At 40.7% G+C, this 25,839-nt stretch overlaps 1 protein-coding gene across 1 annotated transcript; it reads right to left on the minus strand.

Moving 5' to 3' along the window:
* Positions 1–238: 238 nt before the first annotated feature.
* Positions 239–24,086, minus strand: stag2b (STAG2 cohesin complex component b). Its single transcript, XM_030061714.1, has 34 exons — positions 23,917–24,086; positions 21,721–21,848; positions 21,561–21,636; positions 21,235–21,378; positions 21,001–21,097; positions 20,733–20,809; positions 19,133–19,337; positions 18,808–18,959; positions 17,219–17,292; positions 16,946–17,069; positions 16,741–16,839; positions 16,503–16,582; positions 16,211–16,318; positions 13,853–13,964; positions 13,606–13,723; positions 13,417–13,520; positions 13,161–13,253; positions 12,140–12,229; positions 11,781–11,984; positions 9,609–9,679; positions 9,375–9,462; positions 9,192–9,272; positions 8,983–9,075; positions 8,380–8,554; positions 7,946–8,085; positions 7,502–7,603; positions 7,250–7,398; positions 6,471–6,599; positions 6,011–6,237; positions 4,290–4,515; positions 3,618–3,725; positions 3,403–3,529; positions 2,916–2,993; positions 239–2,113 (listed from the first exon to the last, which is right to left on the minus strand). Exons 2-34 carry the CDS (start codon positions 21,762–21,764, stop codon positions 2,090–2,092), a joined length of 3,819 nt encoding a protein of 1,272 aa, XP_029917574.1. The 5' UTR covers positions 21,765–21,848; positions 23,917–24,086; the 3' UTR covers positions 239–2,089.
* Positions 24,087–25,839: the final 1,753 nt, after the last annotated feature.

Consider the following 25,839-nt stretch of genomic DNA (forward strand, 5'->3'; position numbering starts at 1 on the left):
GCCCTCTTGTGCCAATAAAATGAATAGCCTTTAACTAATGAAACTGGTCTATAGGGGAAACATTCATCCTGAACTTTAACCATGAATTAAATGACAAATAAAATGGTGTGGTGCAACTTGAATCTCTGTAATCCCACTGTAAATTGTAGTAAGTCATGAAATGATTGCCAATTGCTATACAGGCACACTTTGCATTTAGACTGATCTCTGATTGATGTCAGTAAATAGTTACCACAGATGAAATGTGTTGATTTTTATTCAAAAGTTACTGTCTCCAGACAAGTACAAATCAGAAACAGAGTGAGTGAAAGAGGATGGGGGAATAGACAACAACTCAGTGTAGGTAAGAGTGCAGAGAAAAATAAAACACAGAAATGGCCGAAAGAAGGGGGGAAAAAAATAAAGCTCGAAATTTTGTATATGTACACATGATCTAATAAGAATTTATACCAATGTAGTGGTAAGTAAAGTAACAAACAATAAACAGTACTTTTTCCTTAAAAGAATTTTCTTTTTTACTTACATAAAATAATTAGGCAAAACACACACAGGCTGTTCATCTACTTTATCACATTACATCCGACCACCTCATGTTTCATGTCCTAAGAAGCCAATTATCCACCTTTAAACATGACTGATCCTCTGACATGGAAGATTACTGTGAGAGAAGGTGACCTTCACAAGCATGTTTAAGGCTTAGGCATGGAATGACTACAAAGTAAATACCTCAGTAGACAAAACATTTCATTAAAACTTGTGTATATGACAAGTATGTGTCAAAATCTAAGCTTTGTCTAGCTGCCAGAGCACTGCTGAATAACTTTCACCTTCAGTAGGGTCTGAATGTCTTGCTTTCGGTTTAAACATTTGAAATTTAAGTATTTTGTGACAGGACTTTTCATATTGAGAAACCTTAAAGCTGAATTTCACAAGTCTTTTCATTAGTTTTATCCAAACTAATTTACATGTAGGAAAAAAGGTAGAAACCTGAAGACATTATCAAGAAAGAAAAACCATAAAAATACAAATTTAAAAATCTTCCTTGATGCATGGCTTTACATGCTTTCATTTTTTAAGTTTACTTACACATTTCTCAAACTTTGTGACTGAAGGTTGAAAATCTGAAATAAGAAAACCAAAAGCACATTTATAAAATCAGCACCGATTCATATATAACTTTTATTTAAAATGTAGAGATACCCATTTCAACATTAATATGCTGGATTTCAAGAGAAAAAAGATGTGATTTTCTTCGAATGCGCTGTTTTCCAGAGTCCACACAGTGGCACTACCAGGGAGTAATTCTGCTCGCTGTCGGGGACACATATTTCTATGGGAGATGGTGGTGGGGAGTGGTCCAAATCTTGGGGTAAGCTTTAGGACTTGTTGCGTAACAGTGTGGAGCATTCATTGGACTCTCTGGGAATCTTCACAGCACTAAAGGGATCCTGACTGATACTACTTGACATCTCACCATCTGAACCACCAGTGGTTATCAGGACCTCCAAGCCGGTCCAACAACGGGGAAAATAAACAAGGAGGGAAAAGAAAAAGAAAGAAAGAAAAAAAAAAAAAACACAAAAAGAAAGACCTTCGTCCACTTGGCCAACACAGTACAAGCAAGCTACTACAGTCTGTTTATAAATTACTACTTCACACCTGGTTACTTACTACTATTATAAAAAGGGTTAGACATAAAAAAAGGTTCCTTAAGTTAAACACACCAATTCATCCCCATTTGAAAAAAAAAAAATAAAATGAAATAAAAAAAAACAAACAAAACAAAACAAAAAAAAAAAGCTATTATGGATTTTTCTTCAAACATGTCTCATTTCTAATAGGTTTTGGATGTGGCCTGTCACACTATTTCTGAACAGGAAGAGCTTACCCAAGATTATAGAAGTAAATATTTGAAACGAAGTCCGCTCTGAGCAAGCAACACTGAGTGTGGGTGTCATTGGTCCACGTGGAGTACAAGCCAGAAATGTTTTTTTGTTGTTTTTGTACAGAAAACACTTCTGTTTTCGCATCTAAAATTCTCTTTAAATACAAAGCGCCTCTTCTCTTCTCCCAGCGTCTTAATATTAGCTTAAAACATGGAAACCCCAAGGACCTGGAAGGAACAGATAAAAACATGTTTTAATTACCAAAATGATAAATTACAAAGTATGAAAATACTATGAAAGGATTCAGTGTACTGTGATGGAATAAAAGATGCTTGCAGAGTTATTCTTTGGTCAAATAAAATTAGAAGAGTGTGGTGCCACAAAGGTGAGCCTGGGGTAGTTTTATCATCTCAGCAAAAGCTGCCCGATTAATGATTTTCATTTGCTAAGTATCTTATGGAACTCTAAAACAACGTTGCACAAAAACAGCTGCATTCTAACACCAGCCTCAGGCCACCTTTACTTGTTACCGTCTGACGTTATGTGGTTGCGTTGGTTTCATCTTTCTAGTTTTAAATCTTACTTCATCATTTCAGTCCTAAGTTTTCAACTACTCACAGTGCAGTTGTCAAAACGTCTCAGGGTAATGCTGGGTTTGGTATCATGCTAGCAACAGCCAAGCAGGCAAATTGTACTGCAGTGTTTCTTTCATTCAGTTGAAGTTGAATGCAACATGACCAACTGTGATTGGCTGACAGATTTCCGCTGTGCTGTTCATTTTATTTCGTGAAAATGAATGTTGCCTCAGAATATAGAGAACCTGAGAGGATTTTCCAATACTCGACAGTTAATCACTACTTAAAGGGCACATAATTTGGGTACCCAGTCCTGTGCTCTGGGTTTTCTAGAGGTTAGAAAAGATTAAAACAAAGTATGAAAGTTAGGGGTAGCGTCTGAGATTACAAAGGTAAAACTAATCTAAGTGATAGGCTGTATATGGTAAGGAGTCAAAGAGGCAGCATTTCTTACCGATTCATCCATGATAGAAGCAGGGTCAAAGTAGTCTGGCTTCAGCTCAGACCTCTCGCGACGGTTCTTAGAGGGTGGCTGGAGGAAAGTGACAAAGTGCGTTCAAAGAAAGGCAGGAAATGATCACAAACCAAATGATGGTAACTTTTATTTTCTTGTCTATCAGATACTTTAGCAGGTAACCACTGGTTGTTTGGGGCATCTTTTGTGATGCTAAAAATTAAACTGGCTTGTAAAACTGAAACGGACTGTTGAATTTTAAAAACAAATTGCCAGTGTAACCAGCTGACAAAAAGGCTCTTTCTGGATTCACTTGGTAGTTTTATCTGTGGAAGACTGCCGTATTTTGCTTATGTACAACACTCAACATCCCTTTGTGTCAGAATCCCTGTGTGTTTACAAGCTACATCCTGAATCTAAATACCACTGTATTTCACATCACAAGTACACAATGATCAGCAATTATTCAGTGAAATGTGTGTCTCACCAGATCAATGTCCATGGTGTCAAAATCCATGCCTTCGTTCAGGTCATCCATACGACCCTCAGATGACATCATTACATCTTCCACAATAGGTTCTTCATCTTCCTCCATAAGACCAGTGCCACGACGACTGCACAAACAAACCAATTCACAGTTATGAAAATGGACTTGAAAACCAAGGTTATCAATAAGCTAAACTGTGTGTGTTTATGTCGTACATAGCATGCTGCAGATTGGTCCTGAGCTTGGCATAGTTCATGGCTCTTTCCTGCTGCTGGCGTGCCTCTTCCTGCTGTCTCTGGGCCAGCATCCACGTCACCTGGGAACTAAAAAACACAAAACACATATTAAGAGGCCATGCTTTTAGTCCTCAGGCATTTGGTGGTTTAACTGGAGATAACACAAGGATGCTCTAACAGTATGGATTGCCCACTGGCCTGGTGCCAGTAAAAAGTCAGGTTGGGCCAGTAAACTAGTCAGTCTTTGTCCCAAAAGGGCCAGCACTTGGCAGGCGGCTAAGTGCAAGCATTTTTCTAGCATTTGCCCCCAAAATTAATAGCGTGCAAATGGGAAATTACATCAAACCCTGTCCTAATGTATTTTGGCTCTCAATCTAGCCCTCTGATCCCATTCTGAGAGAATAAGCAATCCACTGAACTGAACAATTAGCCTGGATCTGAGCCCCCACACATTTGTAAAATCTCTTTGGTAGTATGTGGTAGGGTGCATGAAATTAACAGTGATAAAATGAAATAAAATGCATCTGTTTGGAGAATGTGGTTATTTCCTTGGGGAAAGGGTTTCTGACAAGCTAGAACAACCAGACCAGTGAGGGAAAAAAAACATTTGTTAGACCCAAGGCTGCAAAAGGCAAGGCAAGGCATCCATACTTGTAATCCATGGGTGTCTGGTGGTGCTGAGGCGTCTGTTGATGGTGCTGCGCGTGTTGATGGGACTGCTGCTGGTCATGAGGGAGGGGGTAGACCCCCATGAAGCTGTCATCACGGCCCCTCTTAGGGTCCCGCATTGCAGTGGAGGTGAGGTGGGGGGACGGCATCATTACTGGGGTCTGCATGCTCTGCTGCCACACCTCACTGCTGCTGCTGCTGCTCTCCTCTGGAAGGAAGAACAAACATAATACAAATTAGGGCTGACATTACAGATGTACAAGGTGGGCTGCCTGTTCGAAACAATCAGACATCGCTAGATGCCTAACATTAGGGCTACTTTCATGTTTCACATGATAAGTCATGTTTGAGGTCAGTGAATGAGTGAATGATGGCTAACATCTGCCTGCAGAGTCTGCATGACACTGAGTGTTGCCACTTGATGTCTCTCATTTCAAATTAAAATCCCTCTAGTGTTTCATACAGAGAAAGCTAGGTCATGACCTGGTGTTGTTAATGACATGGCGCAGCACCTGAGTGGAGTTGGGGGACAAGTAACTGACCAATAAAGAGTGGGTCAACTAAAACTCTTCTCATCGATAAACATTTGGTTGACTATTATGAAGCAGCTGTACTACAAATGTGTGCACACTTTATCTTACACAATGAAACAGAAACTTCTAAATTTAGTGTTTTAAGGAACCCCTAAAGAGATATCTTGTCAATGGCCACCTTATTCTCCGGTTAATTAGATATATAAACTTTGACATTAATTAATTATTCTGGAGGATTCCCCAGGCAGATAGAGGTCACACACATTCAACATGCATTGGCCCAGATGCAGATTGAAGTGACCCTGGTGGTAGGGGACAGTTGACTCTTCTCTCTCCTACCATCTGCTGTTTAATCTCCTCTCCTCTCAGCTATGCTGACTGAACCATGCTGATGGGGACACATCTGGGTTAATCTGAGCTTCAACTCAGCTTTTGGGCCATTATGGCCTGGCCATAATGCAGCTGTCATGTAGACCTTTATTTTGTGCAGGACACTGGAGGGATGACAGATGTCTATAGCCCATAACAGAAGACTCATGATCTCCAATAGTTAAGCGTTTTAAAATTTCCAACTGTACAAGTAAACTCGACTGTCATGACAACAAGTACTCCTTAAGATGAAAGAAAGAAAGAAAGAAAGAAAGAAAGAAAGAAGTAGGGATGAGTGATACCTGCTGTTACCTGTATTTCCTAAGTTTTGGTTCTCCTTACTTGTATTAATTGTTTCAAAAATAGTGCGACCCAGTTTTTCAATTAAGATGCTGAATGTGATTCCAGTTTTTGCTGTGATACTGAATCAGGTATCAAGAATGATAAAAGTTTACTGGTACTGGTATCAACTACCAAAATCCTGTTTTTCTAACAACTCTAGCCTCATGTTTATTCTTATCTAGATATATCTTCTTCTTCTGGTGGCTTCTGGTAAGGCATATTAACTTTCTCTAACTTCATGCTTCTACAGAATGGTGAAACTGTTAAATACAGAAAAACCCTTTCATGAGGTGTGCAAACATGCATAAGTATTTTCAGCCTGTGCTGTACATAAGGGGAAGAGACTCTAAGTGCCATCACAATATTTCACGACAACATTGTGGTATGGCTTTTTTTTAAGATACCACTAAGCCCTACCCCAAACTGTTATTAATGTTTTTGTTCCTATGTGACCTATACCTTCTGGCAGCTTCCTCTTGGCTGCCGAGGTTCCGGCTGTGGCAGCAGGAGGTTTGGTCTTCTTGGAGCGGACTGAGGAGCCTCTGCTGGAATAGCCACTCATCACAGACATGGTGTCGTCATCACCACCGGCCTGCAAGGAATTCCTGTAGGAGATAAGGGGGAGCCAGCAGTCCTCTCGCTGCAGTGCCATCTGGAACGTCATGAAGCGCTCCAGGTACATGTGGCTGGGGAGAAAGGGGGGAGGTGTCAGATAGACAAGATGCACACACGCACAAAACCATGCACACAGAAGACAAACACCAGAGAAAACCAGGTGCACATTCCAACTGGAGGGTGAAAAAAAAGCCCCTCACCAGGCACTCACGCAACAGAAACACCAGTTGCACCAGTTGTCATGAACACCTGTTGTGCTGAGACACTACAAGCTCCCAGCAGTCAGCTCAGTAAACACACTTACACAGTCCTCTTGTCTTGTCTCATAAGCTTGGAGGAGAACTCGCTGAGGATGTCCAAGAAGGCCAGGTTGAGGGGCGTGCTGCCTTCTCCCTGAGGGCTAGGCTCCTTGAATGCAAACTCTATGCCATCCCTGAAAGATGGACAGAGACAGATAGGAAGAACAAGGAAAAGTGAGAAAAGTAAAGGGAACTGTTTTATGGACATACAACGCTGAACACGGATATCCAAACTTTGTACTGCCAATTCAAATCCTATGGGTGCATGACAATTAAAGATTTGGCCAAAGTGGGTTTTTGAAGTCTGAAATTGATATCACTACTAGCCAGAATTTTGTACCCATATTCAATTTTCTGTTGCTGATTTGACTAATGAGTAAAAAAGTAAATAAATAACACATAAATACACGAATGAACAGGTAAAAATACAATTTACAAATCCATAACTTAGAACTATGAACATTCATATACACCTTCAGCAAAATATGTATTTTCTTTGCATGCTTCTCTATCACTCAAAGTGATTTGTAAAATAAAATTATGGCCACAGAATGGGTTTGAACAGCTAGTGTTTTTCTGTGCTCTCAGTGCGTGGGAATGGGCTAAAACCACGGCAAAGCTTTACCATCTAAGCCTTCCAAAAGCCAGGGAAAATATACCATGGCATCACATACAGAGGCAACATAGTATTGGAGGAGTCATTTGTCTCAAATGTGACAGTTCCCAGATGGCAGGGCCAAAAATCTCATATGTGCAATGTAACAAGAGCAGAGTGGAGTCTCACTTGTGCAGCATAGCAATGGCATCTCTGGTTTTGACCTGGTCAAGACCGAAGGTGAGAGAAAAACGACGGGCCAACTCTTTGATCCCACAGAATGCAGACGAGGAGCGATCAAAGCCGTGCCCCAGTTCAGACAACATTTCGTTGAACAGCTAAGGAGAGAGGTGAAAGATGAGAAGTGTTAAAACTAAAATTATTGTCCCTACTACTGAATAAATAGGAGGGAAGCCAAAGTCCATGAGTCTGAACACTAACCTGCTGCAGACTGAGGATGAGCGTCTTGGCACACTGGATCTTGTCGATTTGCCGAGTCTTACTCATTGTCTCCTTGATGATGTCACCATAGTCATTGTAATACTGTTTAAAAAAAAAGCCATGATGAAATATATCTCTGTTTACATTAAGTGACTTAATTTACTTGTCTAATGCTTTGCCAAACTATCCCATAAATGTTTGTAGGTTTAAATTACTGCAATAGCATCATGTGTCCAATAACACCTGTGCTCATTTTAAGTGACCTTGAACAAGACAATAAACAAGATCTGCTCACTCACTGTAAGATTTCACACCAGTGCTGTCAGCTAAATGGCTATGATGTCAAATGGAAATTGTGATGACAAAAATGAAAACTAAAAATGTGAAGTGTGTGCAACAATTGCGGTTTCTACAGTTTAATGAGTGTAAGTAAAACCAACTTACCCTCATGTACTGTTTGAAGATATCTGCTCCAGTCTTCATTTCCACCACACAGTAGATAATCAGTTTGCAGTAGGCTGCCAGCAGGTTCCTCCTCTTGTGCAGAGCTTCAATCTTCCCTGCCTCATCATCCTGTTGCCCATCTAACAATTCAACCACAGCTAATATCAGAAACAGGATGACACATTGACAGTTCCTTTATATCCTTTCAAATGAAATGCCCAATATTTACTACACTTAACACTTAGAAATATTTCCTTGGATGGAGTATTGCAGTTTTGATATGCTTATTTAAGACATCTGTGACAAGAAAGTTTCTGGGTGTGTCTGAGAGAGTATATGCTGTTGGTTAGTCACCTTTACCTGTATGTGAGAACACAGCAGAGTAATAGAGTAACGCAACAGTACTGTATGTGTGTATGAATTTACATCTGTACCTGTGCTGTTTGTGTCATCATCCTGGTCTATGAAGACATGGTTCAGAATGAAGGAAAGTAGTTCAGACTGCAGCGAGTCCTCTGGGGAGTAGACGAGGGGCTCCAGATGCTCCCTGCCGCCGGACACCATCTGGTGGCTGAAGATGAGCAGAACATCACACAGGATGGTGAAGGCCTGTAGTAGGAAAGAAAAAGGACAAAATGATAAAAGTCAGTGTGCAAACAAGGTGTGGTCAAGTCAGTGTAACGAAAGGACATCTTGCAGATGAGGTTAAGGTGCCGACGCTAAAACAGCCTTGGCATTGAAAACAATGAAATTCAAAACCTTGTGCATTTTGGAAAATATTACATTTGATTGATCACTTGTGAAGAACAGATGGTTTTGGTGCCAAGCTAACTGGCAGATCTTATAATCCCAAATGGGCATGATTAGAGCCTTATGTCCTCAGGCAGGACCCTCACAGCAGTTTCAGACTGATGACAAAAGATAACCTGGCCCTGCAATCATGGCTCCAAGACTTCAGAACATCCAATTTCACAGAGTTTAGGACAACTAAATCATCCAAAAATGATAAGTCCATGTACTTTCATGTGCTCTCCTACCTGTTCTTTGACGGCCGTGTTGACATTGGTGAGGTAGCGCTGACACATCATACAGAATGCCCTCATCTGCTTCCTCAGGGTAACCAAGTCCTCCTGATTAACAAAAACAGCCAGACAGTCTTAAACATTACATTTAGACTCACACCTACCCACTGCTCTTCAACTCAGTGCAGAAAAATGTTGGTGATGCCAGCTTTAGCAGAGCTTACCTTTCTGGAGCTGCCCTCAGATAACTTGGCCAGGTGCCATAGGATGACATAGTGGGTACACTGCAGTGAGTGGATTACTATCTGCTCACACAAGAAAGTAAGCGGTAAACAGCTGGTGAATATCTTTTAGAGCTCATGCAACATCTAATATACAAGTGTATGTGAGTGCTTAAACTTAATAACCTGTTCAGGCATGTCTCCATTTTCTATGCCTGTGTTGAGTAGCTTGAAATTGCTGGTGAAGAGATCCCACTGAGATAGGTCATGTGCACTGGGAAAGATAAGAGGTCCTCTCAGTCAGTTTTAGGCAAATACACATACAGCCAAAGGTTAACAACTGCACTATCCAGAGAAGCATGGGAGACAGGGAAGGGCAGTATAATGTATACAAGGAAAGAAAAAAAAAAACTCCCATACTTGTGGAAAGCTGTGATCCTCTTCAGAGTCGACAGAACCTGGTAGGCATCATCTTCATCAGCATCTTCGCCCTGTCAACAGAAATTATGCAACAGTGTGAAATTATATCAATCAAGGTGTGTATTAATGTCCTTACAACAGACTCGCTGCTAGCTCTGTTTTTCAATAAAATCCATAATTTGTCAATATAACAGAACAAAATACTGATTAACAAACTATCAACATACTTCTAAAAAGCAATCATACATCACTGACACAGCATTACAGCTCAATCATTTTCTCCACAACTACCTGTGAATATGGCAGAGATCTGAGCTATAGCACTGTCCTCTGATAAAAGCCTTAGGAGCCAGGAAAATAAATGTAACCGTGACTGCAGATTGCTCATCCAACAATAAACGGATGTGCCTGCCCACTTGTGATTAACAGAGACCAATTTATACTCCAAAATGTGCGTATTGTCATAAAAATTGGCACATAGATTTGTATAGCTGTTGAAACAGCTTGGAATGATTTGGTGTCAGGGTCTTTGTCTAGGGGAAAAAATAGAAGCACTGACTGGGTATGTGTCAGATGAAGGATGTGTTTTTGTTAGCTGTATCAACAAACCCATTCTGTCATATCCACACCTTAGAGGATGTTTTGGAGTACCACAGTGAGTGACCAAGTATAGCCCCCACTATTTACATTGTTGCAAAAAATGTCTTATGTATATAGCACATTTTACATAAATTAACTAGTCCTCTAGTTTTTGCATCAGTGATCACTGATGCAAAAACTCTGTGCATGTACCTAAAATAAATAGTTAGTGATTTACGGCAGCTCAGCATAAACTGGAAGGAGAAGTTCAATTCTTTAAAACAAACACAACTGAACAAATACACAAAATAACAGCAGTGCAACGAATTAGGCATGGCTATCTGACTGACTTTTTTACTTAATTTGAGGAAAAAAAAACATTTTAACCAAAAATTTGAATTTATCCTGCACCCAACACACAGTATGACTGTAGTGTGTCAGATTTACGTGGCCCTTCTAAATAAGGCCTTAGGGTTAGCACATTCATCAATGTTGGTGAGCAGCTGGCTTCACCTGCAGCTAATGTTAATTAGTACTAAACACATCAAAACTTGTAACATACTTTAACTTACTGCCGGGCTGCTATCTCAACTGGCTAGGAAATTAACATTGTCACTGTCAGTCATCCAAATGACATGCCTTTGCTGCATTTTTTTTTTTTAATCAGTTAATTGTTAATCAGCTGAACCAAGACTCCTTTGGCATATTTTACACTAACTTCACGGCAGAATGCAAAGCTTTTCCAAACAATGCATACATGTTTGTATGCATTGTTTGCACTGGACGTTTTCTATTTTCTCTTAAATCTCTTCATATTTTTGGACACTGCTACTGTCACAACCATAAATTGTCAACACCGTCACTTCTGTATAAAAAATATTAAATAAGATTATGGAATAAATGTATACTTTTTAAGAAGAGGTCTGATGCAGGTAGCAACAGGGCGAAAACAAGCTGGCTAATGTGAACTCATGCTTATCATGTGAAAGAGTAGGTTTTTGTCACCACCGTCAGATCACCACCGTCAGGTTTTCTGTCTGACGGTGATGACTGAAGTCTGAAAAATGCTTATAACAGTGCTCAGGATTGTTATTTTTTGTACCAAATAGTTAAATAAAGTTGTTAAGCAAGAAGCCATTGACTTGAGTGATATAAATTTTGGAAATGTATATTGTAATGAGGTCACTGTCACCACCGTCAGATTAGTGTCACCACCGTCAGAGGCAGTTATATTGGTTTTAAATGAATATGCTTACAATATGTTTCTTTGGTGCTGTTGAGTTATTAAAGTAATAGTCTCTTTAATACAAAAATATGTTTTTCAAATTAAAAAAAAAAAAACATTACGGTAACGGTGTTGACAAAAACAAAGTAGCCTAATAACTGGAAAAACCTATTTTATGAAAAAAATGCAAAATGAGGAGGTTGCACCGGTACACTGCTGAACAGCCAAGACCTTGGCCTATAATGATATACCTTCAGATTTTGTAATTTAACGCACTTTTTGTTTTTCAAAATTAAAACCTGTTTTATCCAAATTCCCAAGAATCAGTGGTATAATGCATGTCTCCTTTTATATGCTATTACCCCTACCTCTTGTAGAAAGTCCTCCAGTAGCCTGTTGAATTTGTCCACCAGCTCATCCAGCAGCTGGGAGCGGGCAATGTCTACCCTGTTGAAGATGGTGAACTCTTCATTGCAGAGGGCATGGTAGGTCTTGGAGCAGGCCTCCAAAACCTCAGTGTCTGTGTGCTTCTCCACTATCTCCCTGATCTGGCGCAGCAAGGATTCCAGGTGCTGGGATGGATAACATGGTCAAAATTGACTTGCGTGATAAAAGCCAATGTGGGTGAAGCTATTAAGATTGATTAGGCTGACCAACTTAGTTTGGTTGGTGTTTAACAAAAAAAAAGATTAAAAAAGGAGTTTCTGATATATGTATCTTTATTTACCTTCTCTAGACGTCCTGTGGTGTAAATTTCCAGGTCAAAGAACTGAGGCAGCTGCAACAAGTTGGTCACCTTCTCTGCATCCACAGCATACTGCATGACAAACAAGCACATGTAATGGTTATTTTTTGATGGGGAAACACACCTAAGAGGCCACTCACACTGGCAAGTTTGATCCGCGCCCAAGCACGATTGCCCCTAAAATCCGGATTCTTTGACCAGTGTGATCGCTCCGTATCGTGCTTGAATACAGTACACTTCCCCCGCTCTGGCACGGTTGGAAGGGGTGTGCTTCAGCGCGGTACGGGCGCATATACGAGCACATGCACGGTCACGCACGCAGTGCGCGGATGTAAATCATGCAACTTTCCTCCTGCCTCTGCAAAACTGTTTAATGTGCGCAGCGCGATTACCGGCGAATGGCCGCGTTGCGCAATCAATAATCAACCATGTTGTCTGTGTCGCTGTCCGTTGTGCTGCTGCAACCGCGTATAAACAAAAGTCGGTTTATAATGAAAGTACAGCAGTCCGGCAGACCTGGTGCTGGCCGGCACCGCGTCGGCACCGGCTGGCACTGGCCGCGGCACCGCGCGGTGTGCGGCCACCCAGTCACCCGGTCTGCCGGATCTGACAGGTGCCGCTCCGGCTGTCAGTTGGACCTTTCTGAAGGAGGAAGTTACCTCCGAAACTGTCAAGGTAAATAAACATCCCATGTCTGATTAAAAGGACCAAAAACGTTTTTTAGTTAAAAGGAAGACATGATGTATTTGAACTACATTGATTTATAATGACGTCGGGCCATGTCTGTTGTCCTATTTCAACGTGATGACGTGCACACCGGGGGCAATCGTGCTTGGGCGCGTTTGGGAAAAAGGTAATGTGAGTGCAGGCCAGCCGGGGACTGGGGAGGGGGGGATTTTGGCTTTAGCACGATACGGGCTCAATCTTGCCAATGTGAGTGGGCCCTAAGAAACCAACAGTTGTTGAAGCTTGTTCTAGTAAGAGCAGAGTGAAAGTAACGCACCTTGGCCAGTAGAGGGGGTAATGCCACAGCAAACAGCTCTGTCATCCTGGTTCTGTCATCCAGCTGAGTCTTCTTCTCCTTGGCTGTCATCACCTGATCATTCAAACAGCTAGTTAGGCTTGCTAACTGTCAAAGACGAGTTTGGTTCATCTACTGCAAGGTCTTCTACCATGCTAATGAGACCATTCAAGCACAAACTGTTCTAATGTTAAGCCTGTTGTGGTTCAACTATTCAAAACAGGTTGGCCTCTCTTACCCTCTTCCCTGTGCCTCTGCCCACAGGTGGGTGGCATTCAGCAGCCTGGCGTACAGTGCACAGCATGATCTCAATCAGAGCTGTCTCCTGCCTGTCAGTAAGAGCTACAAGCAAAATGAGATAAAACAGTCAGGGTACATCCATATAATTCCTGTGCTGGTAAAGACTTGTAAAGGATTGCTGCCATACCTTCCTCTCCTGGCAGTGGGTCATCTAGCAGTAAGCTGGTCATACACTCCCAGTCCTTCAGTAGCTCGGCACCGCATTCCCACAGAGAGTCCACAAGGTACGCTGCATGCTCGTGGAGCTAAGGAGACAAAATGTACATGGGGGGCTGAGGCTGGATGCTTCATTTGCTCATATATTGTCAAAAAACACAAAGAGGATAACCTGTGTGTGGGCACATGAGAGAATGAGAGAAAAGGAAGGAGCGTACCTCACTCTCCAGGAAGAAGAAGACAGTGGTCTTAATGAGGTTGGCATTGGGGCTCTGTCTGCCTCTCCTCTTGGGGGCACCCTCCTCCTCAGGTTCCCGCTGGCTGAACAATCTGAGGGTAGAGGGTACACATATTAATCTCTAGCTGTGTCTCGTCTCATCTTTCAACTGTCTTACTAGCAGCAGCAAGGGGAAAGCTAAATTCAGAATCACGAGCCCATGCAGAGAACTGACTCCTGCGAGATACAAGTTTCAGCAGCACAACTAGAAAAGTAAACAATGAGCAAAGTATTTGGCAAACCATTTGAAACTAAAAACTTGGATAATACAAGATAATGGGGACGAGCTCATTTCCATTTCCATAAGTATTATTCTCATGTAGTGCCAGACTTCCTGAATGCAGCCACACTAATCTGTTATTCTGTTTTAAGTTCATTTCAGGTAATTCTTATCAGACTGATGACACAGTGTTTGGCAGATTCCCATCCTTTTTGATGGACAGCATGTTTAATAGAGTCGTGCTTCTCCAGTATGGATGGATTTGTCACTATCCGTTTGTTTAAGGAAGAACAGGACTGAACATGGAGACCACACAGTGTACCATCTTGCTGTTTGACAGAACATAATCATACACTAGAGAAAGCCTAAAATTATATGTTGTGACATGTGATGACTGCAGACTTCCCTTACATGATGATTTCAGATTTTTCAGTATCACTATTATCAGACATTTTTTGAAGATTTCTCTTTTCTGTACTTAAGTTACTCTAATAACCACATTCACATTCCAAAAAAACAAAGTAATGAACACAGGGCTCAAGACTAAGGGCATCCTGTTATCCCGAGCAAAGAAAAAAATGTGTTTAGGATAGACAAATATCTACTGTACACACAAAAGGGGAGTGTGTGGATTTTATTATCATTATTGTTATTTGGACTGAAATGGGATCGACTGTACATCATTAGGGTGTATAACTTGTGTTTTCAACTACTGGGTGCTGACTACAACTGACCATCTTGTCTTTTGCTGTTACTGTTAGTATTTACTGGCTGTCTCCTTAGTTGAGTGAGGCGCAAGACGCATGAGAAATTCAGTCATTCTGAAATGATGCTGTAGTAGCGATCATTGCCCCGATCATGCCAATAATACCTTTTGTGCTATTTCAACCTAGTAAATGGAGGCACTGTCATATATGACACAGAAAGTGTCCACTGACACAAGAGAACTGCATCTTACCCGACTCAGCCTGCAAGTCAGAACAAAACAGGGATGAGGACCCATTAAGCAGCTTTGAGCTGCAAGAGACCTGGGTCGCACTAAGCTGCAGTCGGCTCGAGGTTGCACTGAGTTGCATTATGATGTGTTAAAGCTCTACTTAGTAATAATGAGTATTGGGCAAAAGCAAATTATAGTGTTATCATGATGTGTTCAAATGTAATCTTGTAAAATTTTGTTTTTGGCAAGAAACTTGAATAATTACTTTTTTGAGGGAGAAATTTGCTGATGTTTTCACAGCAATATAAAATAGATATTAGAGAGCAAATTATGACCTGTTCAACTTCACAACACTAGATCTAAACAACTTAGAATACATAATTAAAACTGCCAATTCCAAACATTTTCTAAATGTAAGCAAATGTTTAATTTCAAAATACAAAAGCTTATTTCCTAATCACTTGGATTGTTTGTCTTTATGTAAATAACCACTATAGATGACAATGAAGAAAGTGAAATGGCAACATTTAGAATTCTGGATGGTTTACACTGACTTCGGAGCGATTGGAATTATTTTTCGAGACAGTTACAGGACAATAGTGAAAAAAATTTGTTTGTAGCCCTGGAACGGAATATGTTTTGTTAAAGTTCAGTGTGGCCACATCAATGCACACAGTAAACAACGCTCAACAACAAATCAACAACAAATAAATTCAATTAATAAAAGTAGCCAGACACTATTTAATTAGAGAAAACAAATGCTTGCTTTCTAAAGTACTTATTTACATTCTATTACCCAATCTTACTATCCAAACTTCAGAGCTCTACACAGAGCGCATGTCAGAATGAGCATGAGTAACATTTCCAGCAATGGTGTAAGTTGAGTTCAGTCTATATGCAAAACCAATGATTGCCAGAACCTGCTTCTTATTTAATACTACTGCTAATAATAACAGTTTGATAAGGGAGACTGCGTGTATTGACTCTACAAATTTCACCTTCTGTCCTGCCTGTTTTTTTCCTAACCCGCTTATGCTCCTCTTGTACTCTGTCTCTCCCTCTCTGTTCAGCAGAAAAATACATATATATCATCATTTCACCAGTCCTCAATGATTTAAGACCCAGATCTATATCCAACTTACTTCTTGAAGAGGAACTCTCCGGCTGCTATGGCGACAGGTCTATGAGCAGAGTAGACCAGGTGATAGACGCTCTCACAGTCTTCAGGGCTCAGCACCTCGTCCGTGCTACTGTAGTGACAAACACAGGGCCAAGTCAGTAGTGCCAGGTACACGATCTAGCCTCAGCATTTTTTAAAAACTATATGCTAAACTGTGTGCCAGTGTCATAGTACATAGAGATAAATCACATACATGTCGGTCCCACAATAACTATCTTCAGATAAAATAAAAATAAATGAAAACAACCACTTACTGCAAGACAAGTGTGAGTAGTTTTATTGCTTGTACTGCAACATCATACTCTTTGTCTAGAGTCATGGAGACAATACGATCCTGTGCAAAGAGCAAAATTTGACGCATTTAATAAGGATATTATTTGTGAAGAAATCTAAATATATAAAATTCTAGCAGCTCTATATCCAAAGAGTTTAACTATCAACCACTATAATCAGCTGTTGGATGTTTTAACTTGTCCAGCAGGTGGCGCTCACCTTGAAGCGACTGGTGAAGAGTTCCAGTCTTGCATTGAGTTCTCTGTTGTAGTAGAGACCCTGAAGAGCTGTCAGACACTTCAGACGCACCTCACCTTGCTGGAATACAACATTAGCCATTTTTCAAATCTCACCTTTAATTAGTAAGGTAGTATTTTATCAATTCTATTATAAGAAAAGGTACACCAACTTTTCTGTCACTGACCTTATCATGCATGGTCCATCCCACATACTTCAGATAGCTGTCGTTGAGGAAGGCATCGCTGTAGAGTTTCATCCACACTCCGATCTCTTCTATACAGATGGCCCTGATTTCTGCTATCGAATCACTGTCAAAACATTACACGCAATAGTGTCAGTAATTTCTCTGCAGAATAAGATCAAATCAAAACTGTTGTCTACAGCAGCATTAGCAACAAAGATTATTTCTTATCTAACATTTTCTTTGACAACAGATCTGCAATGTGTGGCGTCATACCGATATCGGTGAACAAACACTCCTTTGAATATTGCATTCATCATGTTTTCAATTTCATCCTGATTTTCTTGGAGCTGAAAAGAAAAGCATAAAAAACATGTGAGCACATTCATTTAGTTGAACAAATGCCTCTGACTAAACTGCTACAGTAAGAGTTGACCAGGAGGCATTGTTAACATAACAAGACAGTGTGCGACAGCCAACTATGCCACCATGCTGTGGTGTGGCTACACAGTGCACTAACAGATGGATGCCCAGTGGGACCTGCTGTTACATAACCTAATAAACTGACAATGTTAGCTGAATTACGCTCAGCACTAACATACTCAATGCCAGTCCAACACCTACAGAGGTGTTACAGTTCTAAAAATGGAGTGGAGACATGGTCACATATAACATAATTCACAATTACTGCACTTGTGCACAATATTTTGACTGTGTGTTGTGCCTGAATGGCACAGCACACAGTCAAAAAACAGCAGTCACAGACTTGTGATGCTTCTCACAATCAACACTAGCTGAATATGGGCACCGTGTCGGGCATGTTAGATTTACGTATTTGCATCTTATCCACTCTATAGCCAAATGCTTTCCTTACAGGTAGTCATGGTGTTGACAGCATTATCATTTTTTGAATTAATAATTGTTTGTGGCTCTACAAAAAGACAAAGAGAAGTCTTACAACTTGCAAAACGTAAAGATTAAATTTGCACCAGCAGTCGCAGCTAACAAATCAATAACTACAGTACTGCAAGACCCAAGGTTCTAGCATTCAAGGTGGAACTTTTTTTTTTTATCAACTAGCCATTGTGCATGGTAGATTCCTAAATTGTACCAGCCATTCATTTTTTAACAGCCAATTTAAAATAAAAGGGCTAAAAACCAACAGACAGTTTGGCTGGACACTTCAAAAACTTGTCATGCATATTGCCTCTGTTTCTTCAAATACTGCTTTTTCCTCCTTTGGCCTGAATGCCGCCTTCAATTTTGTAGTGCACGACCGCTTATATCATCTGTTTCTGCTGGCCTCTGAAGTACAGCAATATGTTAAAACCTTCTGCTTCCAGTTTGACAACCATATCTAGCATCAGGTTAGACAAACTAAACTAATGTTGTGTATGCTCAACCTGCCATATTTCATGTTTTTCTTGAGATTTCTTATCAGAATGACTTGTTTCAAAACTATGTTGTAAGTATGGCATGCAGGAGTACAACAAAACAGACGTACAAGACAAGAACATCACTGTGGGAGAATGCCCAGTGACGAACTTTGTAAACGTGCCCCCCCACCCAGCCAATGTAATTCTTCTCACCCACTGGAGTGGCCAGTGGAAATAACAAACTTATAAGCCATTGGTCAAAATCATCTGCATGGGATCAGTATTAAATGTTCATTTCCTATCCTGATAACACTGATGCATACTGTTAACAGATATGGACAGAATTTTAACAATTTGCTGGCAATCTGTAATCCAGTTGGAAACACTCGTCATCCAAAGGGAAAAAGTAACCCTGTACAAGTGTGCATGCGTCAAAGCCAAAGTCTGTTGCTACTATTGAGTACAAACAAAAAAGTGAAGCCCAGCTACCTCTTTGCGTTTCTGCAGGAGCAGCTCCAGCCTGTCATTGGCCCTCTTGGCCACCATTTTGTTCCTCTCTGCCTCGTACTGGCGCTGGGTATTGTCCATGTTAATGCTCAAGTTCAGAGCTACATTCACCAGGGCCGTCATCAGCTTCATTGCTGCCAAAGAACACAACAATTAAGACCAAAATAAGCTGTCAAAGCAAAATGTTCTCATTCAATGTGATCTATGAGGAAGTATGGGGGCCAACAGGTGTCACTAACTCTCGATTACTCCAGTTTAACACTAACATTCAAACCTATGCATCCACACAGACACTCTTACATCTTACCTGCCAGTGTTGAGGTGTGTCTGAAAGCTCGGACTTGGGAGTCTGACAGTCCAGTGAGGAGGGAGATGACTGTATCCATCATGTATTCATCATAGATGATACTGTACTGACACTGCCGTACCAGCACTGCAATAAACTCACAAAAGCTTGATTTGAACTTCTTCCACTGGGGCCCTGCTATGGTTAGAGGGTAGTCACCGCTGTCCTATTGAGGCCAAAGAAGAAGGGAGATCACTATTACATGCATCTATGTTATGCTATGACAAATAGCTGTTGATATGTCCCTACTTCTAAGTCTGCCATAATCCTTTTAAACAAATCACTTTCTAGGACATTTTGAGCCAACTACAGCTGGAATTACAGACAGAGATCACACCAAAGGCCAAAAGGTTTATGTCTTTAGAAGTTTCACTTAAAACAATAACCATTGTTCTCCCTGCCTTTATAAGACTTATGTGCAGCACGTAAGAGTTTTTGTTGAGCATCTAAGTAGATTGAACAGCAAATACTATGTGCGTGTGAGAGAGAGAGAAAGAGAGTGGGGTTGTTTAATATGCAGCACCCAAGAAAAAAAACCTAACCCTAACCCATCTGATCAAAGGGAAGCTGCCGGGACACACGAATGCATGTGGACATATGCAAACGCACTCTTTCTCTGTCTTTCCCTCCCACCCACTCACTACCAAACTCTCTCTCTCAGTTTCCCACACGGCTACACCTCAACAATGAGACCAACTCCAGTGATGCTTAGACGTTGTGGCCAATTACCAATGCCTCTTGAATGATACAAGTCACAAGCATATACACATCTGCAGATGGTCAAAATTTACCTTTATCAATTTTAGCAGGCTGCAATACGAGCATTGGACTATGCAACCTGTCCAGTCCAAAGACTGAGAGTAATACTTAAGCTAGGCAAAGCAGACCATAACAATAGCCCAAAGTCTGTGGCCAAAGACATTCTTTATAATAACTTAATGTATACTGTGATTCTAGATATAGCAATCCTCCAAAACTTTTTGTTCCCTTGTCACTCACATATGTAATTTGAGACTGACCACTACACAAACATGAGCAGAGGCGTGACAGACTTAAGCACCAGTAACACAAACTGATAGAACTGCTTAAAAAAGGTTTAATTAAATTAGGCCAAATTATAACTTATGTTCAGAGCTTTTTATGCATCATACATTCTGATAATACAATTTTAAGTATCAGACTACTAAAAAACAGAATAAAGTCACTACTCCCATTTATCATGCTATCTTACAATACACAGCACAAGTGCATTCACAAATTAGCAGACCAATGCTATTAGCCAGAGTTGAAACACAAACCCAGAAGGTCAGCTTTAGCCATCTAATCACAAACAGAATGATAGCTGACATAATTCGAAGGTGATTGTTTTAGACAATTGGTTGGGTTTTCCAGGATGTGAGGAAACCCTGACGAAGCCCAATTCCACTACACTTGTTATATTTGGCGAACAATGACTTTCTAGTTGTAATGTGATGTTTTGAATAGGAACAAACTAAAAAAAAAAAAAAACACTCAAGTTTGTAGTGCGTATGGTATGTTTATACCAAAAGAGTGTAATTACCTCATCAAACTCCTCTGTCATTCGTCGGATGATCTCAGAGTTCTGCATGTTGCGGAACATCTCTCCACTGACCACACCTAAGAAACACAGAAGGATTAGAAGGTAAAGCAGGCCAACCCCTCCATTCACATCAAGTGTGAGACTAAGGAGAAAACTCACAGTTTGAAACATTTTCCTCTTTCAATAAATAGGGCCAAGCCATTCACTCAATTACACACACACACACACACACACACACACACACACACACACACACACACACACACACCTTTACATCCTGAGCACTGGATGAAGAAATTGATGAGGTCCAGGAGTGCAACATCCCTGTCATGTTTGTAGGACTCAATCCAGTCATCAACCACAGACTGCAGGATTACAAAAATAGGTAAATGGATCAACTACAACACAATAAAGGAAGACTGGATTTTAAAGTCAATCATTTCCTAGATTTTTCAGATGCTAAAATGTTAAATATCACTCTCAAAGATATTGTCATTTCTACCTGCATTGCACTCCTCCCCAGCTTCACCACTTCAAACAGCATCATGTTTTCCATGCCATTCTCCTGGTGGTGACCATTTAGCCGGCCTGCTCCCTTCCCTCCTTTACCCTTCTCCGCTGCTGCCTTCTTCCCCTTCTTTCCTCCCTGCAATAGCATAATAAATCATAAGGAACAGGTGAGGAATCTAGTGAGGCTGAAGAAAAACAAAGCAGCAGTGAATTCTGACATAGATATGCATACATGCTCTCAAAATAATTGCACTGAAGAAACAACACTGTGTCAGTTGACCAGAGGGTCTTGACCCGGGATAATTATGTTTGATCTACCTTTCCTTTGGTTGAGTTCCTTCCATCAGGATCCTCAGAGAAGTCTGTGTCTGAGGAAAAACGGGTATCTGTATCCCTGGTGGGCAAGAAAAACTTTGAGACACAAGATCGCATCAACCTCAATTTTAATAATGCATAAAAAGAGGAAGGAATAACTTACTGAGGGTAGGGGAAGTCTGACGGTATTTCTGGTGCTGCTATCATTTCTGTAACATCTTCTGGATAACCTCAACTTATGACTGACTTAAAATCCTCAAAATATAAAGGACAGGAGAGGTCGCATGTGACCTGGAATGAGATATGGGTTAAATTAGACAGAAAAATATAGAAGGGGATATTTTATTTTCAACACCAGAGAAAAATAAATTCTATGACAGCATGCACTACAGATGGATATGACAACACATCCTCTGTAGTAAGCAAATGTTCCTTTGATGCTGTTCAAAGAAAAAAACTGTTTCACATGGTAACAGGGGGCGGACACAATGCTCCTGTCATGCCTAACTGAATACCTATTGGCTCCCTCTCTTTCCCTTCTCCCCCAGTTTATAGACAACGTCACACAAGGCAGAGCTAAGGGTCTTCCTCTATGGCCAAATATGGCTGTGCCCTATCCGCCCCATACATCTCTCAACCAATCAAAACAAAGTATCAACATCAACAAGAAACTGTAGGGCCATAGAGCAACTAATGCACTGTTGTGATGTGTAAATTTGTGAAAGATATAGAGATCAAAGGAGGAGCCAGAACTGTTGTGTGAAACAAATTTACTTACTTTGTTCAAAATTAATACAAATGTCAGTCACTCAAATTATACAGACTGCAGTCAAGGAAGGTCATAAAACACACTCCATGGAAAACTGGGTTCACCAGAAAAGGCTAACAAACTCCTCCCATCACAGCCAAGGCCCCACTCTGGGTGTGTCTTTACGCATACTACATACAGTGGGGATACACAAAGTGTGTCATTCAAAAGTTATAGTAACAACAACAGGCCTTGGGTAGACTTTGACGAAAACTGTCTGACAAACATCATATGAGATCACAGGGTCTTCTTGTTCACATACTATAAAATACTACTGTTCACATAAACTGGATGGTGGATCCTGTCAGGTCTTCATTAATAGCAATCCATTACAAAACTTCGTTTTCCACATTAACCAAAGTCCCGCAACAAAAAAATACCTCTCAATACAGAATTTTGCATTAGCAACAATATGCTTAACTGTTTCAGAGGAATTAAAATTTCAGTTTAAAAACGTTAAAGAATTCATTGCCCTGTGGTGTGCCTACTTTCTTGACGGCGTGATAATATTGCATGACAAGTCGGCATGTTTTTAGGGGTGTTGACTGAAAAAGTGGCGCCAACCCGGTAGTGTGTGATAGACTTGTTACTGCAATCGAGACTAGACGATCCCGGGCAACATCAAAATTTTGGCTACATGATGTGGTTTTTAGCTAGGAAATTATGCCACAATTTGCGGGTCTGTATCCACCAACAATACCGACAAGGCTACGCTCTTCGACGGCGCCTGTCAAAATTGACACCGGTGCGCTGCTGTTACTAGCGCTACTGGCTAAGCAATCTAGCTGCGAGGGCTCCGGACTCTTATCCCAGCGCCAGCGAGTCGCAATTTAAAAATGAAAGCCAATGAAACGATACAAACTAATACAAATATGCCAAAACGCAAGGATGGTAGTTCAGTAAAATACACTATACGTTAACGGGGGCAAACTACCGCTATCCAGCTAACGTTAACGAGCGTTAGTTAGCCCATAATAACAAAACAACGCAAGATTTACTGTACTAGCACAAGCTAACGTTAGCTAGTAGCACAATGGTCAAATTGTTTCCGAGAACAACGAAAGCTAACCCTGCTGTCCACAAAATAGTCGATATCACATGCTCGCTCGAAGATATAGCAAGCAACCCTAATAACTATGTAGTGGGTAGCTGAAAACAGCTAACCCTGGAGAACGTTGCTAACTGCTAACGTTACCTAAAAAAACATCACGTCCTTGCGTCCTCCATCTTGCCTCGGGAGTTCCAGTAATGTATTGCATAAGCAACAAACACTTTGTTTACAAATATATAAAGTAAAAGTAAGCGGATTGAAATAACGAAAAGCCCTCTTTCGATAAGGAAAAACGCATTTTGCGCAGCAATGCAAAAATGCAATTCGTTAGCCTGCTAACAACCGAAGTAGCTATCTACCGCGAGCTAGCAAAGCGACTTGGTTCAGGCAGACATCCGCGCTCTGGGCTCATCTAACGCTAGCCTGGCTAGCGAGCTAGCTAGCAAAATACAAATCAACTAACTTCCAGATAGCTCTCCGCCATTTTACAGCTAACTTACCTTGTTGTGAAATTTAGTTCCGGTAGAATCCCAACTTTTACTATTCTTATAAAGACTCTGTCGCAATTTCAATACAATTCTGTAAAAAGAGTTTGAAAGTCGCGGTCAGAGGCGGTTTCGGACGTTCTCTCACCCCGCTTGCTCCGTAGTTCGGTTTGTTGTTTCGACGACCTGGGGGAAGGAAATCCTGGTGCAGAGCTACCACCTAGCGGCCAGAATGACACCGTCCGCTCCGCCGTCAGGGGTGGGACATCTAGTGGTGATCGACGAGAAGTACAGCGATCAACAAAACCAGGCTGAAAATACTGAATTGGCCTATTGAAAGGTTGCCATATGGTCTCAGTTGTCGTTTTAATCCTATTATGTGTCTCGCCCCCTTTATCAGGAGGAAACACCAAGAGTACACACAGTTGTTGCTCAGTGCTGCTTATGTCACTTTGAAGAGTATCTCTAAAATGTGGTCATGCCAGTCTTTTTTTTTTTTCTTACACAGACAAAATTTTTAATGGCCTCATTTAACCTCATATAAACTTTGTGATTCTGCATTGTTTGCCCAGCTTTGTCCAACTCCTCATGAGTGACACTTTCCAAATACCTCATATGTACTTATGCATGTATTTATGTTGTTATTTATTTTAAAGCATTATATGACTTGGCTCCAGCTCATAATACACTGGCTTTTGATTCATAATGTGCACAAGTGTGATGTCAAAAACGACTTAAACTCCTTTTTTTCTCCTCTGAAATCAGTTTTAAACCCCAATATAATCAAAAGGGCCATAGTTTTGGAGTTTCCCATTTATAATCTGGCCCTCAAATCCTAAAACTCTTTACCTCCTAAGATTATTCATTTGTGTGCTAGGAGTCTGGTGAGGTTTTTGAATTTTGCCAAATGAGCTCAATCAAATGATGGACATCAATAGGGATAGTAGCAAATGCTTTACTGCATAAAACAATTTCATTCACTTTGCATGCGGTCAAGGGTGCAGGTATGGTTTTAACGGTGGTAGGGACATTGTTTAAGCACTCTTCGGATGGCCAATACACACAGTGTGTGTGTGTACTTGCTCTCTCATTTTGTCATACGCCCAAGCATGCATATACACACATAAAGACACATCCGCTTTATTCAGTGTGTTTTTGCTTATATAGTTTGCCCAAAATGTGGATGTTTTCTGATTTTAAATAGACCATATAAGACCCTATTTGAAAGTCTCTGTACTTCACTGTGTTTCCCATTTTCATGTCACTGCAGCTAAACTGACAACAACATAAAGTTGTTGTGTAGCCTTAATACAAATGCAGAGCAATACACGATCAGACTGATCAGGGTGGATATTATTTAACCAACAAATAATATTAACCAATATTGTAAATGTGAAGCATTACCACCTCTATGTACCTCAAAGAGTAAAAAACATGATCACTACACCACCGTCAGACCTCACCTGAGACTGCTCTCCTGATAAACTTGGTGTTTCCTGCAGGGAATGTAATGAGTTGCTGTATGATGGAGACAAAATAAGCTTTCCTAAATCAAACCAACAAATGAATTATCACTGTAATTTTCACTGTATTTTAACAGTATCTGGTAAACATCCAGTTTTCTGCAGCTATTAAAATGGTGCATCCATGACAGAGCCACAGCACTGTTCAAACATGAACCTATTTTCCTGAGAAAGTGTCCGCTATTATTTTTTATTTCAAATAACTTATGAACTTAAAGCGAGCCATTTCAGTGCGGCATAAGAACTCACCTGAAACCCATCTCACCTGTTAATTTTTAAAACCATAAATAGGCTACCAACCATTTCATTAAAATGCCCCTGCCACTCACTTCATCAGTCACAGAAGCTACTAGCACCAAGGTAATTATGTCAGGTATCCTCTATATCTGGTGCTTTACCGTTCTACCTCCCTTTA

Source organism: Myripristis murdjan, chromosome 10 (genome assembly GCF_902150065.1).
Source record: "Myripristis murdjan chromosome 10, fMyrMur1.1, whole genome shotgun sequence".
Classification (NCBI taxonomy): Eukaryota; Metazoa; Chordata; class Actinopteri; order Holocentriformes; family Holocentridae; genus Myripristis; species Myripristis murdjan.

Bases quoted from the DNA above. Each gene is read 5' to 3' on its own strand.
- stag2b (XM_030061714.1), bottom strand. From the start codon at position 21,764: ATGATAGCAGCACCAGAAATACCGTCAGACTTCCCCTACCCTCA. The intron at 13,521-13,605 runs GTATGGCAGCAA...TTTTGCTTGTAG, and splicing joins CCCACTGCCAGGAGAGGAAG to CTCTTACTGACAGGCAGGAG. The intron at 6,238-6,470 runs GTAAGTGTGTTT...CTTTCTCCCCAG, and splicing joins AGACAAGACAAGAGGACTGT to CCACATGTACCTGGAGCGCT.